Source organism: Tachypleus tridentatus, chromosome 5 (genome assembly GCF_004210375.1).
Source record: "Tachypleus tridentatus isolate NWPU-2018 chromosome 5, ASM421037v1, whole genome shotgun sequence".
Classification (NCBI taxonomy): Eukaryota; Metazoa; Arthropoda; class Merostomata; order Xiphosura; family Limulidae; genus Tachypleus; species Tachypleus tridentatus.
The window spans coordinates 13402124-13419633 of record NC_134829.1 but is presented as its reverse complement, the minus strand read 5'-3'; the positions used below and the strand labels follow the sequence as shown (position 1 = coordinate 13419633).

General features: G+C 33.1%; 1 protein-coding gene across 1 annotated transcript in view; it reads left to right on the top strand.

Moving 5' to 3' along the window:
* LOC143250558 (mitochondrial carnitine/acylcarnitine carrier protein-like) overlaps positions 1-16446 on the top strand; it is a 31143-nt gene extending 14697 nt beyond the window's left edge. The window contains exons 7-9 of the mRNA XM_076501293.1: positions 3107-3216; positions 15046-15170; positions 15463-16446. Of these exons, the coding sequence (XP_076357408.1) occupies positions 3107-3216; positions 15046-15170; positions 15463-15525 (298 nt within the window). The 3' untranslated portion in view covers positions 15526-16446. The remainder of the gene's footprint in view (positions 1-3106; positions 3217-15045; positions 15171-15462) is intronic.
* The last annotated feature ends 1064 nt before the right edge of the window (positions 16447-17510 follow it).

Here is a 17510-nt window from a genome sequence, read left to right as displayed (position 1 = left end):
TGAAATGCTCAAAATGTTTCACTCGAACTTGTGACATTGTTTACTTTAATTTGGATTAAACTTTACTGCAGTTAATAATTTTGATACATAAATTTGTAATGTTATTTTATGACCTAATTTCAAACATTTTTGAAAAATGAAAGCTTTTATTATTTTACAAAATTGTTAGTAAAGTATATTTGTCTTTCATTGGTATTCCTTCATTCATATAGTTGTTGCAGTGACTTGTTCATTGAGCTCTGTCACAGGCAGCTGATTGTTTTCAAGTGCATAATACACCTGTTAAGTTTTTCTTGGGTAAAATTCTTACTTGTAATGAATACGGACAAGTAGAATTATAGTATGATTGGATGATGAGTGTGAGACAATAGGTTAACATTGAATGTTCATTCATTTTAGATTTAAAAATCTTGGCTTTTGTTAAAATATTTACAAAATTATTGTTTTAATGAGAAATAGACTGCTTTTAAGTTCAAACTTTTATATCAAAGTCATTTTAATGGTTTGAATTATTTGTATTTGAAAGTGATTCTGTTTACTAAATTGTATAACAGCCACAATTTAAAGTAATAAACATTGTGTTGAAACAAAAATGTGATCTGCAGTATCTCCAAACATGTTGATAAAAAGACTAAAAACATAACTTTTTGTAAGATATGTAATATGATATAAAAGCTAAAACATAGTATTTTTATGCTTTTCCATTGCACAGACTGGCAAGAGTCTTGTGAAAATCTTATGGACAATTAGGAATGTAGGATATACACTTTAGTGATATTAATAATTATTCAGAAAAAATAAAGCACAGATAGCCATCATGTAGTTTTGTGCAAATTTCAAAAACAAAAGGAAATAATAATAATACATATTTTTAATTGTTATTATCATACATTTCTCATAACACCCCTTTTCTTCATTGGATGATTTTGTGTACCAGAAGCTAGAAACACCAAGTCTACACTGAATAATGTGAGGGTGGCATAACTTTAAAAAAGTAGTCTATGTATATAGAATTTAGTAACAAGCTGAAATAAACAATTACTCTTTTGTAATTGATACCAAGGTGAAAGTGTGGTGCATAATAACTGATGTCAAGTTTAAATACATTAACATTTTGTCTGTAGTAGTGGATATCAGGGTGCAATAAGTGAAAATGTATTGCAATCATTGTTAGGTTTAAATAATTTAAAATATGGTCTGTAGTAATTATTAGTATGAAGGTGATATAAGTTATTTCGCTTTGTAATAATTATTTCCAGGATGAAAGGAAAAATTAAGCATGGTATATGCCATATAATGTTGGGTGAAATAAAAGGTTAAATGTACAAAAGTGTAATATCAGAGGGAAATAAAAAGTTAAGCAGAGCTTACACATAATAATGTTGCGATGCAATAAAAGTTTAACATGCATAGTATACATCAACTAACATTTAAATGAAATACAAAATTAAATGTCTTTACAGAGTAATGTAAGGATGAAGTTAAAAGTTAGTGTACATGAAACTTTTAATGCAAAATGTAATTTAACACTAAATTTCAAAATTTAAGTAAAAATTACTAGCTCTAAACTATTTTAACAGTTGTTCTTAAAAATATTTTAAGATTGATATTATGTCATTTTGTAAAGTTTTTATTGTAAGTCATAAAGAAAAATGTAAAAAGTACTCATACTTACATTTCCACACAATTTCTAGGAGTTTTCATGTGAACAACACACGTTGAGGTTTGTGTAATTTTTCTCCCAATCCAAAACATAGGTTTTTATATATATAAAAAAATCATTTGAAAGTAAATTAATAAATAATTCTTTTTCTCCTGATTTTCCTGCTCTGCTAATGATTTATTATTACAGACCTCTGTTTACGTCAAATGCTGTGAGGTCATAGGAGGGTGGGAACAACTACTAATCAAGAACAGTTTTGTAAATAGCTATACAGTTAAAAATTTTAAATCCTATTGGAAAGAATAGGTTATAAATTTCTTGTCAGTATAAAGTGGTCTTAGATGTAATTTATTGTTTCATGTAGCTCAGCGAGAAAAGTGGAATTTAGTATCTAGTTTAAAAGGCTTAGAAACAAAATTAAGATCTGTGAACTTTTTTGATAATTTCTTTTAGATGTTCTTATTGTTCCTTAAAATTATTGTTAAATTATATTTATTTCAAAGTTTGGTTGTTTTCTACAATAACAATACCAGAAAAGAATGTTTGTATAGCTTAGCAGCAATGGCAAAATATTTTGTAACTCGTATTTAAAAAAGTGTAGTTAAAAGAGCATATAATCTACTGGAAACAAAGTTTATTTATTAGATGTAAATTGATTTCCATCAAAAAATATTGTTACTTAGCCTGACCTCCACCCTTCTGAACTTTTGAAAGGTCAAATTTTAAGTCTCAAATACATCTTTGTCATTTATATGGTGTTCAGTGTGTTTTTATAACAATGATCTGTAATTAACAAAATTAACATTCAAAAGAAATAAGTTAGTGACAGTTAATCAAGTTAAAATTGAGTGGATGTATAAAATGAAACTTTGTAATCAACAATAAAAAGTAATTCAACTTAAGTAAAAAAAAGGTTTTTTAATATTTTTCACCATAAAAAATAGTAGAAAAACTAAATCAAATTGCATGTAATATTTAAGCCAAACCTAGATACATATTTAGTAGGTTTGTCCTAAGCTCCATGTTGATTTGGTAGGTATTTTCATTGGGATAAATAAAAATAAATGATGAATGAGAGTTACATCACCCAGTCTAGAAATAATTAAATTTTCAAATTTATATATTAATTTTATAAGAAAGAAATAATTTATCCAGAGAGTAATGGGATGCAACTTTATCACACATTTTGTTTTGACACATTTGAAGATGGAACATGTTTGCTTAATTCACTTCTTGTAACCTTGTTACATTGTAACTTTTATATTGCTCTTGAATCAAAATTGTTTAGGTAGCAGTTTTTGTTGAGGTTCTTAAAATGATAAAGAAAGAAACTGTATGTCCAGCACCTGTATTGAAAGTGTCTAATATGAAAATATTAAGAATAAGACATTTACTTTCATTTTGGAGGTTATTGGAACACTGAACTTGTTTTATCCTTCACAGCCGAAGTGATCTTAGTCCAATAAAAACTATGTTTGCTGGAGGAATGGCTGGAGTGTTTAATTGGATTGTAGCCATTGGACCAGATGTTCTCAAATCTCGTCTTCAAACAGGTACAGCATTCTACTTTGTGTATAAGTAAAAATATAACTTCCATGAGAGTGTTTATTCTTTCTACCCTTTAAAATAGTACAATTGTAGTAAAAGACAATAAGTAAATACTTCTCATAATTTGAATATGAGTAGATTAGTGAATAGTTTGGTCACAACTCTTCAATTTTATCTAAGTAACTTTATGTGCAGCCTTTTTTAAGTTAAATGCAGATTTGCTCACATTTCAGCCCTATTGACATGGGTTATAGGTCATATTATTGCAGTTGTTGATTTGTGTTCATACTTTTAGTGAATGACTATTTTATGAACTTGTGTCTATAATTGTGGTATAAAATTGTAGATTTTAATTCGAATTATAGTGTTATACGTTTGTCGGTTTCTTAATTTAGAAGTAAATAGTAAACAAAATGCACCTGAATATCAATTTTTGTATGTCACATGGCATGTTGAATCTATCACTAGTTCAAATTGGACGTTTGTGATGTATGTAGTTTTGTACAAATTAGGAACTCAAATTACCAATAATGACAAACTAGAATATAAAATTATAACGTTCTGTTTTTTCTGTTTGCTGAAATATCTTGGCACTTACTGAATCAAACATTTATCCCATTCCCACCCACCTGATTTCATTTTTGGTTTGGTTTGTTTGTGAATTTCATGCAAAGCTACTCAAGGGCTATCTGAGCTAGCCATCCATAACTGAGCAGTGTAAGACTAGAGGGAAGCCATCTAGTCATCACCACCCACTATCAGATTTTAGGCTATTCTTTTACCAACAAATAGTGGGATTGACCGTCACTTTATAACACCCACACGGTTGAAATGACGAGCATGTTTGGTGTGAAAGGGATTCGAATCCATGACCCTCGAATTATGAGTTGAGTGCCTTATCCACGTGCCCATGCCGGGCCTTCACTTTTTGAAACACTTCTTTATGCACACTTACTTCAGTCTATGGTATGGAAATAATGTCCTCCTTGTGGCTTTCTCAGCCATTTTGAAGAACAACTGTATCAATCTCATTCTTTTGATACAAGGTTTCAAGCTGGTAAGTCTTTAGTGAGCTCAACATATTACATGTCATAAAAATATTGGCTAGAGCTGGTGATACTGGGTTGCCTATGATTAGACCATTGGTTTGTATATAATTGCAGTTGTTGAACATGAAGTTGTCTTCATCGTGGTGAATTCTATGAGGGTTGCTAATTGGTTGCTGGGAATGTCTATAGATGGGTTAGGGTCTCAGATATAGAGTTCTAAGACTATCTTGCAGGCTTCAGTGGTTGGAACTTTTGAAAAGAGGAATATAACATCAAAACTGGCCATTAAGGCTTTATGATTAAGTTGATTTAGATTAGACTTGAAGTTAAAAGAGTCTTTGATGAATGAGCTGGCTGATGTTACATATTTGGAGAATGCCCATGCTATGTATTTACCAAGGTTGTAATTAAACAGTTCATATGTGGACATTATTGGTCATAAAGGACAATATGGTTTATGAGGTTAAGAAATTTAAACTAAAGCCCCTCGGTGTGGATTCCTGTACGTGGTGAAGGGACCTCCCAGGGAAGGTTCTGTCTGGTTACCTTCTCTGGGATCTAAACATCCACCCACGTGTTTGCCGCGCGTGGTGACCCGTGAAGGGGAGGAGAGGATCCTGGTGGTTGAAGGGTCCAATCCTAACACACCACTTTGGCATTGAATTCCTGTAGATGGGCAGCCTTTGGGTGGCCCCCCTTGGGTCAATCGGCTGGTCCACTTGGGCTAGAGTCAACCAAGTACCAGTGTTGGAAGTTCTCAACAGGTGTTGTGGACATTGTGCCTGATGCTGGTGTTTGGGTATACTGCTCACGAGACCCTGGCGTAGCTGCATTATCCTTGCGTGACATTGTAGTGCATCCCCTCGTAGGGCTCCATGGTGGGCGGGGTCAGTGGGTACCGAAATTTTTCTTTTTTCCAATGGATCCTCCTTCAAAAAATGTAAATAAAATAGTGAAAAAACAGTCAATAGATAAGCGACCACATCTTGAAGACACTGAGCAGCAATCTCCAATATCTGTAACACACGAGCCTCATTTTCTTATATTACATTCTCTTTCAGAAAAACCTTTAGGGCATTTGTCCCCCTTTTTTATTCAGAAGTGACTAGAGGGTCTTGCTGGCTCTCCAAAGTCAGTAAAGAAGCTTCGATCTGGAGACATATTAGTTGAAACATCCCCAACCCATCACAGTGAACTCCTCTTGAATTCAACGGCAATTGGGGATATACTTAATGAGGTTAACCCTCATGCTACGTTGAATTCATCATGAGGAATTATTGTTGAGAGGGATTTGAAGAATATCCTCGAGTCAGAGATTCTCGCTGGTCTCACCACCCAAGGAGTTTTTGCGGTGAGGCACAACTCCACTCGCAAAGATTGAGTTACAATGCCAATAAATACCCTCGTTTTGACATTTACATCATCACATGCACCTGCCACCATCAAAGCAGGTTATCTAATTTGCAGGGTATGGCCATACATTCCAAACCCTCTCCGATGTTTCCAATGTCAGAGGTTCGGCCACTCAAAGACATCATGTTGTGGTTCTCTGACGTGCTCATTGCGGTGGCAAGGACCACGATGCCTGTGAATGTGACATGGACCCACATTGCATCAACTGCAATGGTTCTCACCCTTCCTACTTTCTTTCTTGCCCAAAATGGTTGGAGGAAAAAGAGGTGCAGCGTTTGAAAATGACTCATAACATGAGTTATCCTGAGGCTTGGAAATTGTTGCCCACCACTCCATCTCGGCCATACGCTGCTGCACTTCGTTCCACAACTACAGTGGTAGTGCAGACAGATCTCTCTGTGCCTCCAAGAGAATCGTTTTCAAAACAAATGAAAAGCCTTTTGACCTCCGTGGTTAAAAAGGTTGATGAATCGAATTCCACACCCATCTCTGTTCCTCCCATACATTCCAACAAACCTCAAGATTCACATCCTTCTGTTTCAAATACGGGCATTTCTTCTGATACATCTTTCTCTCCCACCCTAAGAGGCAAACGATCATCCTCAGTCACTGGAATCCCCTTCCAATAACAAAGACCTGCCCAATCGACCGAGGTCAGGATCCGTGGAGGTTGATAGACCTCCTCCGACTAAAGAGAGTAAAGAAAAAAGACGTGGTCGTAAACCGAAGGGTTCTCCAGCCACTTCACCTACCCATCATTAAAAATGGCCACCTTGATACAATGAAACTGTCGAGGTTTATGTTCTAATCTGGATGATATCAAAATAATGATTGCTTCCTACCATCCTGTATGTCTTTCCTTACGAGAAACATTTCTAAAACCTGCCGATACAGTCACCATTTGGCAGTTTTCTCTGTACAGAAATGACATGCTGTGTGATGGACAAGTTCATGGAGGGGTGGCACTATTGGTCGATCAGCATGTGCCCACCCTGTCTTTGTCACTCAACATACCCTTGGATGCCGTAGCCATCCGTGTTTCCTTGGGTCATACCATCACTGTTTGTTCTCTCTACCTGTCCCCTGGACAATCAGACCTTGATGCTCTCGTTGAACGGTTGCCGTCTCCCTTTCTACTCCTGAGGGACTTTAATGGATATCATCCCCTCTGGGGAAGTGCTGTTATTGATGGGAGGGGTCGCTCTGTAGAGAGTATGCTCTCGATCACAATATTTCTCTTTTCAATACTGGTTCTTCCACTTATTTTCATGCACCTAGTCAGTCCTTTACTGCTATTGATCTCTCAGTTTGCTCCTCTTCATTATTCTCCCATTTTTCATGGAGGGTTGACAATTATCCGGTAGGCAGTGATCATTTTCCTATACTTTTGAGAGAGACTGGCCGTGGTCGATGCCACCCTACACGCGTGCCCCGGTGGAAGCTGGATCAGGCAGACTGTTCCACTTTCACTGCTCTCGCAGAACTTGATCCTGCCATCGTGAATCAGCCATCAATAGACGACTGTCTGGGAGCGGTAACTGGCTGTTTTCAGTTACCACGTTTTCCACGATATCCTTGTCCATGGTGGAATCCTGCTTGCCACTTAGCACAGAAGGCACAAAAATGGGCCTGGAATACTTTTCGTAGATATGCCACACTTTCGAACTGCATCGCTTTCCAACGGGCCCGTGCACATGCAAGGTGGGTAAGACGTCAAAGCCAGAAGGAATCTTGGATTAAGTCCACAACTAGCATATCTTCTACCACCAGTTCCAAGGTCATGTGGGACAGGATTCGAAAGGTCAGTGGGCACTACAATTCTGCCCCCTCTTGATCTTACTCTCTGATGGTCAGGAGGTGGCTGATGTCTGGAGCATCGCTGATACACTAGGTGAAAGCTTTTGCTGGGTATCCAGCACTTCTGCTTGTTCCTTCACCTTCTTGGCCATCAAGACTCGGGCAGAGCATTCACCTCTTTCCTTTTGAACTGACTGTCTCTTTCACTATTATTGTCCCTTTACACTGGTGGAACTGAAAATGGCCCTTCATCGGTCTGGCAGTACATCTGTTGGACCTGATGATGTACACTATGACATGCTGCACCATCTATCTCCTGCTTCTCTTCATGTTCTTCTGATTGTCTTTAACTGGATCTGGCAGGAGAATGTTTTTCCTGATGCCTGGCACCAGGCTATTATTTTACCTTTCTCTAAGCCAGGGAAAGGTCCCAAGATTCCTTCAAACTACTGTCCAATTGGTTTGACGAACTGTCTCTGTAAGACCTTAGAAAGGATGGTTAATGCTCATCTTGTTTGGTTCCTTGAATCAAACAACCTCCTCTCACCCACTCAGTGTGGGTTCCGTCGACAGCACTCCACCACAGACCACCTAATTTGACTTGAAACATCAATCAGAGAAGCTTTTCTCAAATGCCAACATCTTGTATCAATATTCTTTGACATTTAGAACGCTTATGACACAACATTGAGGTATGGCATTTTGCAAGACCTCCATACAACTGGTTTACGTGGCCATTTACCCTTGTTTATTAAAAATTTTTTAATAGGAGATTCCAAGTTTGTGTGGGTTTGACACTTTCCCGTTCTTTTGTACAGGAACTTGGAGTCCCTCAGGGCTGTGTTTTGAGTGTCACACTTTTCAGTATAAAGATAAATGCCATCACTGAACAACTCCCTGTCACTCTTGCAAATGGGCTGTGTGTCAACAACTTTCACATCTAATTTCTCTCTCTCTCTAAAACCATTTGCATGCACTTTTGCCACAAACGGGGTATTCGCCCTGATCCTGAACTTCATATCCGTGAAGTTTCGCTGCCAGTGGTCCCTGAGATCAAGTTCTTGGAACTTATCTTTGACTGTAAGCTGACCTTTATACTACACTTAAAGCAGCTACGGGTCAAATGCACAAGAGTACTGAACATCCTACATGTCCTCTCTACTTCTAGTTGGGGAGCAGATCGATGTTCTGTGTTAAAGGTATGTCGTGCTCTTATTCGATCAAAAGTCGACTATGGATCAATGGTTTATGGCTCTGCCAGACCCTCGGCTTTAAAGATGCTAGACCCCATTCATCACCAAGGACTTCAACTCTGCACTGGGGCTTTCCGCACCTCTCCAGTTCAAAGCTTATATGTTGAATCTCATGAACCTTCTCTGCACCTTTGCTGTTTGCAACTATCTTTACTATATTACATTTACTTTTCTTTTACCTTTTTTACTGGACATTTGGCTACTCATTATTACGATTTTGCTATATGTCTTTTAAAACTTCTATTATTTTACATTTTGATAATGGTTGCTATGACACATAACCTGAACCAGGACTGGAAAGGCCAACTTCAGGTGACTGATGGTGGTTCTTGTACTTACTTGTTAGTCTTCCTGGTGGGGTATGATCATTACCATTTTGCTAGAGAAAGTACTTTTCAACTTCTCTTACTCTGCTTTCTCTCTTGCCATTGTAAACTAGGTGTCAACATTGGTTTTATGCTTTTTCTGTTTTTCAATGATGTTTTGTTTTACCTTCATTTTCTTTTCTGTATTTTACTACATTTAATTTATTTTTACCTTTTTACCGGACGTTTGGCGCAGATAACCTAGCTGCTTTGTGCCATAAAACACTAAATCAATCAATCAATCAATAAATCAATTTAAACTAAAGAATTATCAATAGAAGAAATGACATCTATTTCATTCAACAATGTAGAAAGGAACAACTAACTCCTAATTTTGTAAAGGTAAAACTATCAAAAAATTTTAATAAATACACAAATATTATCCAAAATTTACAGAAAAAACTACTTAAAGCCATGTTGAACACAAAATACAAAGAACTACATGACTTACAAAAACAAAAAATGAACCTAGACCATCAACTGGCATGCTGCATTAAACCAGAGAGTTACGGACTTTTACAATGAAACATGAACCAAATCAACACTAAGAATGACAGAGACAAAAAGATCTGCCACAACAAAAAACTAAAAAACTAAGATGGAAGCAACAGAAAAGACACAATGATAAACCGTTGGCTTACCTCGTAATTAACAGATCTGACAGACATTTAAACGCAGACGAGATACATCTACTTAACAAAGGACTCAACTTCGCAATAGCAGTTAGGTACATTCCAACCTTAGGAATCAAAACATGTTTAGAAGATCTAGCCAGGAGACTTGTGATATTTTCTACAGAAAACAAAAACAAGAAAACAACCAACAGAAAGAAGACAACTTAGACAATTTTATTGACATCCAACAACCAAACTTCCCAGGAAAAATTAAAAATTTATATTTTCCAGAAACACCTAAAAACAACATATTAAATGATTTTTTCAAAGAATTTTCTCACAAAACAATCAACATAATTTCACAAAACAGAAAGCTAAAAAACAATCTTACAAAAAGAGACATTAATTCCATTGAAAACCAAAAACAAGACAAAAACATAAAAATTCTAAAAGCAGATAAAAGTAACGCTATAGTCATAATGAACATGAATGAATACATCCAAAAAATGACAAATATTCTATCAGACACAAGCAAATTTAAACCAATACACACAAATCCAACAGACTCATGAGATGCAACTAAACAAATTACTACTAAAAATGAAAAAAACAACACTATTTCACAAACACTTTATTCCAACCTACATAAAACCAACTCGTGCACACCACAAATATACGGCATCCCCAAACCTCATAAACCAAATTGTCCATTACGACCAATAATGCCCACATATGAATTGTTTAATTACAATCTTGATAAATGCATAGCATGGGCATTCTCCAAATATGTAACATCAGCCAGCTCATTTATCAAAGACTCTTTTAATTTCAAGTCTAATCTAAATCAACTTAATCATAAAGCCTTAATGGCCAGTTTCAATTTTATATCCCTCTTTACAGAAGTTCCAACCACTGAAGCCTGCAAGATAGCCTTAGAACTCTATATCCGAGACCCTAACCCAACTACAGACATTCCCAGTAACCAATTAGCAACCCTCATAGAATTCACCACGATAAAGACAAACTTCATGTTCAACAACCAAAACTATATACAAACAAATGGCCTAAGTATGAGCAACACAGTATCATCAGTTCTAGCCAATATTTTTGTGACACAACTTGAAACGCAAGCAGTTAACACAGCATTATATCCACCACTATACTGGTACAGATATGTAGATGACACGGTTGAGGGATTCAGATCTACAGAACACATACTTAATTTTTTCAATCACATTAACTTCACATGTGAACAGGAAGAAAGCAATCAAATATTATTTCTTAACCTCAAAATTACAAGAACCAACAAACAATTTAAAACAGAAATCCACCAAAAAATCATCCATAGTGGACTATACATTCCTTGGAACTCAGCACATGAAACAAAACAAAAACTCAACATACTAAGAAACCAAATAAACACAGCCATAAAACTATGCTCACCAGATAAAATTAATGATGAATTAGACAACATAAAACAATACTTTATCAACATCAAAAAGTTTTCTCCACAAACTGTAGAAAACATTATATGCACACACCCAGACAGAAAGCAAAATCAACTAACAAAAGTAAATATATCCCACGAATCAAAAAATCACAACCATATACTGCTACATATCATATATTCCTGATATCAGCAGAAATATAACCAACATTTGGCAAAAACTAGCAACAAAATGTGACATTCCAGTTAATACCAAATTTGTTCAAAAACCAGGCACAAAACTGAGGTCTATACTATGTAAAAACTACACTGACAAACACCACACCAACATTATTTATAAAATACAATGTGGTAACTGCCACGACTTCTATATTGGAGAAACAAGTAGAAAAATGGAAACCAGATTCAAAGAACATAAAATGTCACATTTACATGTTTTCGAACACTGCAAGTCCAATAAACACAACATAACCATCAAAAACACTCATACTAAATAAAGAAACAAACAAATGCAAAATCAAAGAAGCCTTACTTATACAACAACTCAAGCCCAAAATTAACCAATACAAAAGAACACCTTCATACCTATATTAAAAATAATAAAATAAATAATATAAAATTATATATTCAAACATCTCGCACTGCCCTCTACATTCCAACACTCAGTAACACAACCTCTTTCAAAGATGTGGTCAGCTTCCAGTCAGTTACCTCTTTCTTTGTGAACCTGACGATGACTGAAGAAGGTCGAAACGTTGTTTGCTACTCTACGTAAAATATTTTCTTAACCCAAACGAGCCGTTTTTACATATATATTGATGTGGTTTAGCAATCTGCAGCAAGCAGCTAACAAATACAAAGTTAATAATTGGAAGAGATAATTGTTTGCTATACTTGTTTATGTATGTTTTAAGACAAATATGTTTAAAAACTTTTGCAAATAGTAATGATATATATCCATATGTATAACTGAAATATGATTATATTTTACAAAATATTAGTACAATAAAACACAGCCAAGACAAGTCACTTAGTAAAGAACAGTCTTATAATATTAAATAGTGTAATATGAGTGCATGTTTGCTGTCATTGCAATTTCTGTAATGTCTACACAGTGTAAGTGATATAAATGTATAATATTATGAAATTTAAGCAATTTTGACTAGATATCTGTGTTTTTGCACCATAAGTTTTAGTTATTTTAGAACAAAAAAAGCATAATTTATATTTCCTTTTTTTTTTTTTTATGGTGGTTACAAGGTTATTCAATCTACCAAACCCATATACAGAGATATGTTAGTGAAAATCACAAATAAAATATAAAGTTTTTTTTTCTTAAGAAGCATTTGATAATTATCTGGACATTATAAGAGATTCCTCTTGTAAAATATGAAAATTTTTCTGACCCATAAAAGTATTTTTAATCTTAAAATTACTTTGGCTATTGGATATTCAACATATGAAAAAAAAATGACAAAAACATTTCTTAAATAATCTTAACTTGTTCAACAATAAACAAAATCTGATATATTGAGCATGAAAGCCTGTCATGAAGATGAACTTTCTAATTTAAAGGTTAGTGTGAAAACTATCACATGCACAAAATATTTGTAAGGAAATTTCGTTCAACTTTTAAATAGACTTTCAAGCTTATAAACCTGTGTTTTAGACATGCAGTACTGTTTTTCAAAAGATACTTGAATTGCATTTATGAAGAAACTTCATTTGAATATGAAATTTTGATTATGAGAGTAACACTAATTTAAGTAAGTGAAGTTTTACAGAAATCCAAACAGCAACTGCTGTACAGTTTACAATCAATACACAAAAGTTGCACAAATGCTGTACAGTTTACAATCAATACACAAAAGTTGCACAAATGCTGTACAGTTTACAATCAATACACAAAAGTTGCACAAATGCTGTACAGTTTACAATCAATACACAAAAATTGTAAAAACCCAAATTTTTTAGTTATATTTTGCCTTAAGGATTTAGGTTTTATTTCATAACTCAGTGCCCTTGACAACATTTAACAAAGATGAGGTAGAAAGTGAATACTACTGTGTTTCTCCGATAATAAGACCAACCCATAAAATAAGACCTAGTGTGATTTTTGGGGATAGTTTTAATATAAGCCCTACCCTTAAAATAAGCCCTAGTTAAGAGTGGCAGGAAGAGGAAAAAAATAAAAAAAAAATTAATTTATTAATTAGTTTAATAGTTAGTTAATTAGTTTAAGTATTAATCAGTTAGTTTAATAGTTTAATAATAGTTTATTTTAAATGGTTAGTTTAATAGTTTTACTTTGTAACTTCATTTTTTTAATATATCAAAATAAGACATCCCCCAAAAATAAGCCCTAGTGTCATATTTTGGAGTGAAAATTAATATAAGCCCTGTCTTATTTTCGGAGAAACATGGTAGCTGAATGCTTGTCGTATGATGGTGAATAGTGATATTTTCTTCTGAAAATTAAACCTAAATAAAATGTTTTATCAGCATGTTTTCAAAAATTAAATATCATAATAACAATATATGAATAAAGAATAATAAATCCTAACCCCTTTTCTAGAATTTCACAAAAACATTTTTTGTAGATATTTGGACATTTCCTGTGAGTTATCCTTGATTATAATTTGAACTTGTATACATTTTTATGCTGTGTTCAAATATACCTCTTACAAATTGAATCAGATGAAAGTTGTTATTGAAGGAAATATTCTTATGTGGTCAAATGTCTGACCCTAAGATTTATTAATTTTGATGGAAAAGAATTTAAGGATGAAGAGAAGATGCATAGTAAAACAACTTTTTGTACAAAATGCACATGAATATTTGGACTACATATTTAAAAATATCAATAGTAATATGTTGTAGCTCCATCCACTGGGTTGAAGAGATATTTTCAAGAAATCTTGACTGTGATTTGAATTCGACTTCCATGTGATAGTAGAGCACAATAAACTCCGTAACACCTATCCTTTGCAATTGAATGTTTACAAGTAATTCATATCCCTAATATAAAGTATCATGCAGTTATATTTGTTTTTCCTAATACCTTTCTCTAAAGATTATGTGTTAATAATTTTACAAGTTAAGAAAATCCCTGCTCATCTGAGATTTGAACTGAACATAATTTGCTTGAGAAAACACAGCTAGTTTAAATACTATTAAGAGAAAGTTGGGCTTAACCAACAGAGTTAGTATTTTGAACAGAGTGACTTCTCTACATGAATATGTCGAACTACACATTTTTCCAGAAAGTATAAATTGGCAACATTTATATATATGTACCAACTGCATGTGAAGATAAGTGTAACAGGAACTTAGTGTCACAGTGTTTCACATTTTTCACTCATTACTGTTTGTATTTACTAGATATCTCTAATTCCATCAGGGTATAGCAGTTACTCGTTACTTTGTTAATCAAAATTTTGGTTACTTTTTCAAATAAATGTTCATTTTCTGATTTTTAAAGCTGGCTTTTTTAACCTTAAATATAAAAAAATCCAGAGTTTTAAAACATAGTTTTCTTTGTTATTCTGTCACCTGTGCATAAAGGATGTCAATTTTAAATTGCCATTACAAGCTACTTTTTACTTAAATAACAATTACTTTTAATAAGTATTTACTTTGGATTTCAAGACTATGATGATAACTTTTACCTTTGCCATTTGCTGTTACCTTTTGACTTTAGACTTCTGATGAGCATTTTTACCTTTGAATTTAAGATGTATAAGTATTTTTAGCACTGAATTTCAAACTGGTGATAATTGTTTCTATCTTTGAACTTTAATAAATGTATGGTACTTTTTCTAATGGTTTTTGAATAATTATCTTCCACAGTGTACAGTACAAATAACAAACCACTTTTACTCTATTTTTACTAATAGCACCAGAGGGCACCTACCCTCGAGGGATTAGGGATGTATTTCGACGAACATTAGCTGAGGAAGGTGTCTCTGCTCTTTATCGGGGCATCACTCCAGTAATGCTAAGGGCCTTTCCTGCTAATGCAGTAAGTTAGTTATATGGTTTTAAAGATCAATATTCTAATTACTTGCAAGATTTACACATCAAATGAAACTAGCATTTAGTAAATATTTGTAGTCTGTTAATTAGAGAAAATGTACACAGGTATTTTACTTATAAATGTGAATATTAACTAATATTGGAGTGGACTTTCCTAAAGGGCTATTACCTAGGAGCTCTTTTTCTAATTTTTTTTTTGTTTCTAACTCTTATCAAATGGTTAATTAATGAATTACTTGTAATTAAGTTGTAATTAGCAACATTTTTTCTTTTCTTAGGCTTGTTTCCTTGGGTTTGAGATTGCAATGAAAATGCTTAACTGGGCAGCCCCAAACTGGTAATTGTGTATTAGGTTTGAACTTCCTAGTTTCAGGAATGCTCAACTAGCTTGAAGAAAGAACTGAAAACTAAATATCATTGATATTGCTCATTATTTGCATTAGAAGTGAGTTTTATTAAATATTAAATGTGTCAGTTTTACTGGTAACTGATTTCAAGGAAATCACTTTTATATGTTTCTATTACAATTGGAAGTTTTTATCTATTGTTCTAAATGTTATGAATCAATGAAAAATATTCAGTATACAGCTTCTAAAATAATTTTATGTAAGAATCATAGATTGTAATACAAAGACTGGGTTTACTTCCACAATATTTTAAGAAAAATATTAAAATGGTATATGAACAGTATTAAAATGAAAATTACTTTGCATTATATTAACATTATTAAAATAAACACTTGCTTCATTAGAAATGCATATGCGTACAAAGGTATTAATGACTTCTTCCTGAAAACAAACTTCATAAGATTTAAATTATATATTAAACTATAGATTGGAAGTAGTGAATTTTGATTCCACCTTTCGTAGGAATAAACTTGCATTATCACAAAATGTTTGACTGTATAATTTCTAGTTAACTGACTTCTATGGTTGGTAAATTTATAAAATTTTAAGTAACAATTTTCTAAAGATTTTAGTGTTTAACTTCATATGTTCTGTGTAGTAAGATAAAACTGAATTTTATATATACATATAATCAAAATGATTTAATATGTAATTATTTTTATGATCTTTTTTATCTTTTAAGTATGAAATTTTCTACTGTTAATGTTTCTGAATGAAATTTCCACTGTTATTTTGTTAGAGTAAAAATATTTTACTCTAATATCATTTTGCTTTAATAAAAATGAAAAATCATGTTATTTTCTAATAAAATTTTCAATGTTAAATAAATAAATAAATATATTTTTTACATTTTAACTTGAAGTTTTGTTTTAATTTATTGGGAGATACTGACATTTTTAGAGAACTCAGTAGTTCTATTCTGATACTCTGTTCCATAATAAACCATGTCGTGCTATGTTTATATACAGAAACCTTTTATACAAAAATACAAATTAAAAGTTTTTATTCAAGTCCATTGCATCACAAGTATAAGCAGATGGTGGCCATGGTTCATCACATACAAAGTGTAAACTGAGATTTGTTATTAGAAAAAATCAAACTGTGTTTAACAAACTATTTTTAAGCTAGATGTTTTAAACCTTTAGAGTATCTCTGATATTAGATGTTACTTAAGGTTATGAAGTTTTCTGAATTAACAGAAAGTTGCTGAAAGTCATTGTGTTTATAAACAAACACATGGGAATAAGTTTACACACAAATTGTTACTGAGGCTAAACATGTATATATATGAAATAAATGAAAAACATTTTAAAAACCATTTAGCTTTGTAGATACTTTAATAGCTTAAATAATGATTATAGTTTTGTTAGGTTGTTGGCATTACAAAGGATTAGATTGTAGTAACATATTTTTTCATGCATTTGGGAAGAGAAAATATCAGTTCAGTTGACAACTAGAAGAGTTCTAGTTTTTCAGAAGGGAAAAAATAAGTGTATTAAAAACATATTCCCTTGCAATATGTCAGGAGGTCGTGGTTATGTTTTGATATTTAAAGATTCTGTAATATGGCTTGATTGTTATTTTAGTTGCTCACTTATATCATGAACATGTATTTTTATTGTATTAATCCACACAAACTTTAACGAATCATGATTGTTTTCTTCATGAAGTTAGTGAATCCAAACAAGACTGTATATCATTTATGAATCTTTCCATCTTTACCCAATATCTGATAGACAGTGATAACAATTCACAACTTTACACTAGAGTTCACACTACTAGTATAGCATATCACAACATTGTACAAACTCTGATACTGCTGCTATGACATCACAATTTTATAAAATATTTGATAATACGGGTTTGTGTAAGATATGCATCACTACTATACACAAGATCTAAATAGTGGTATTACATAC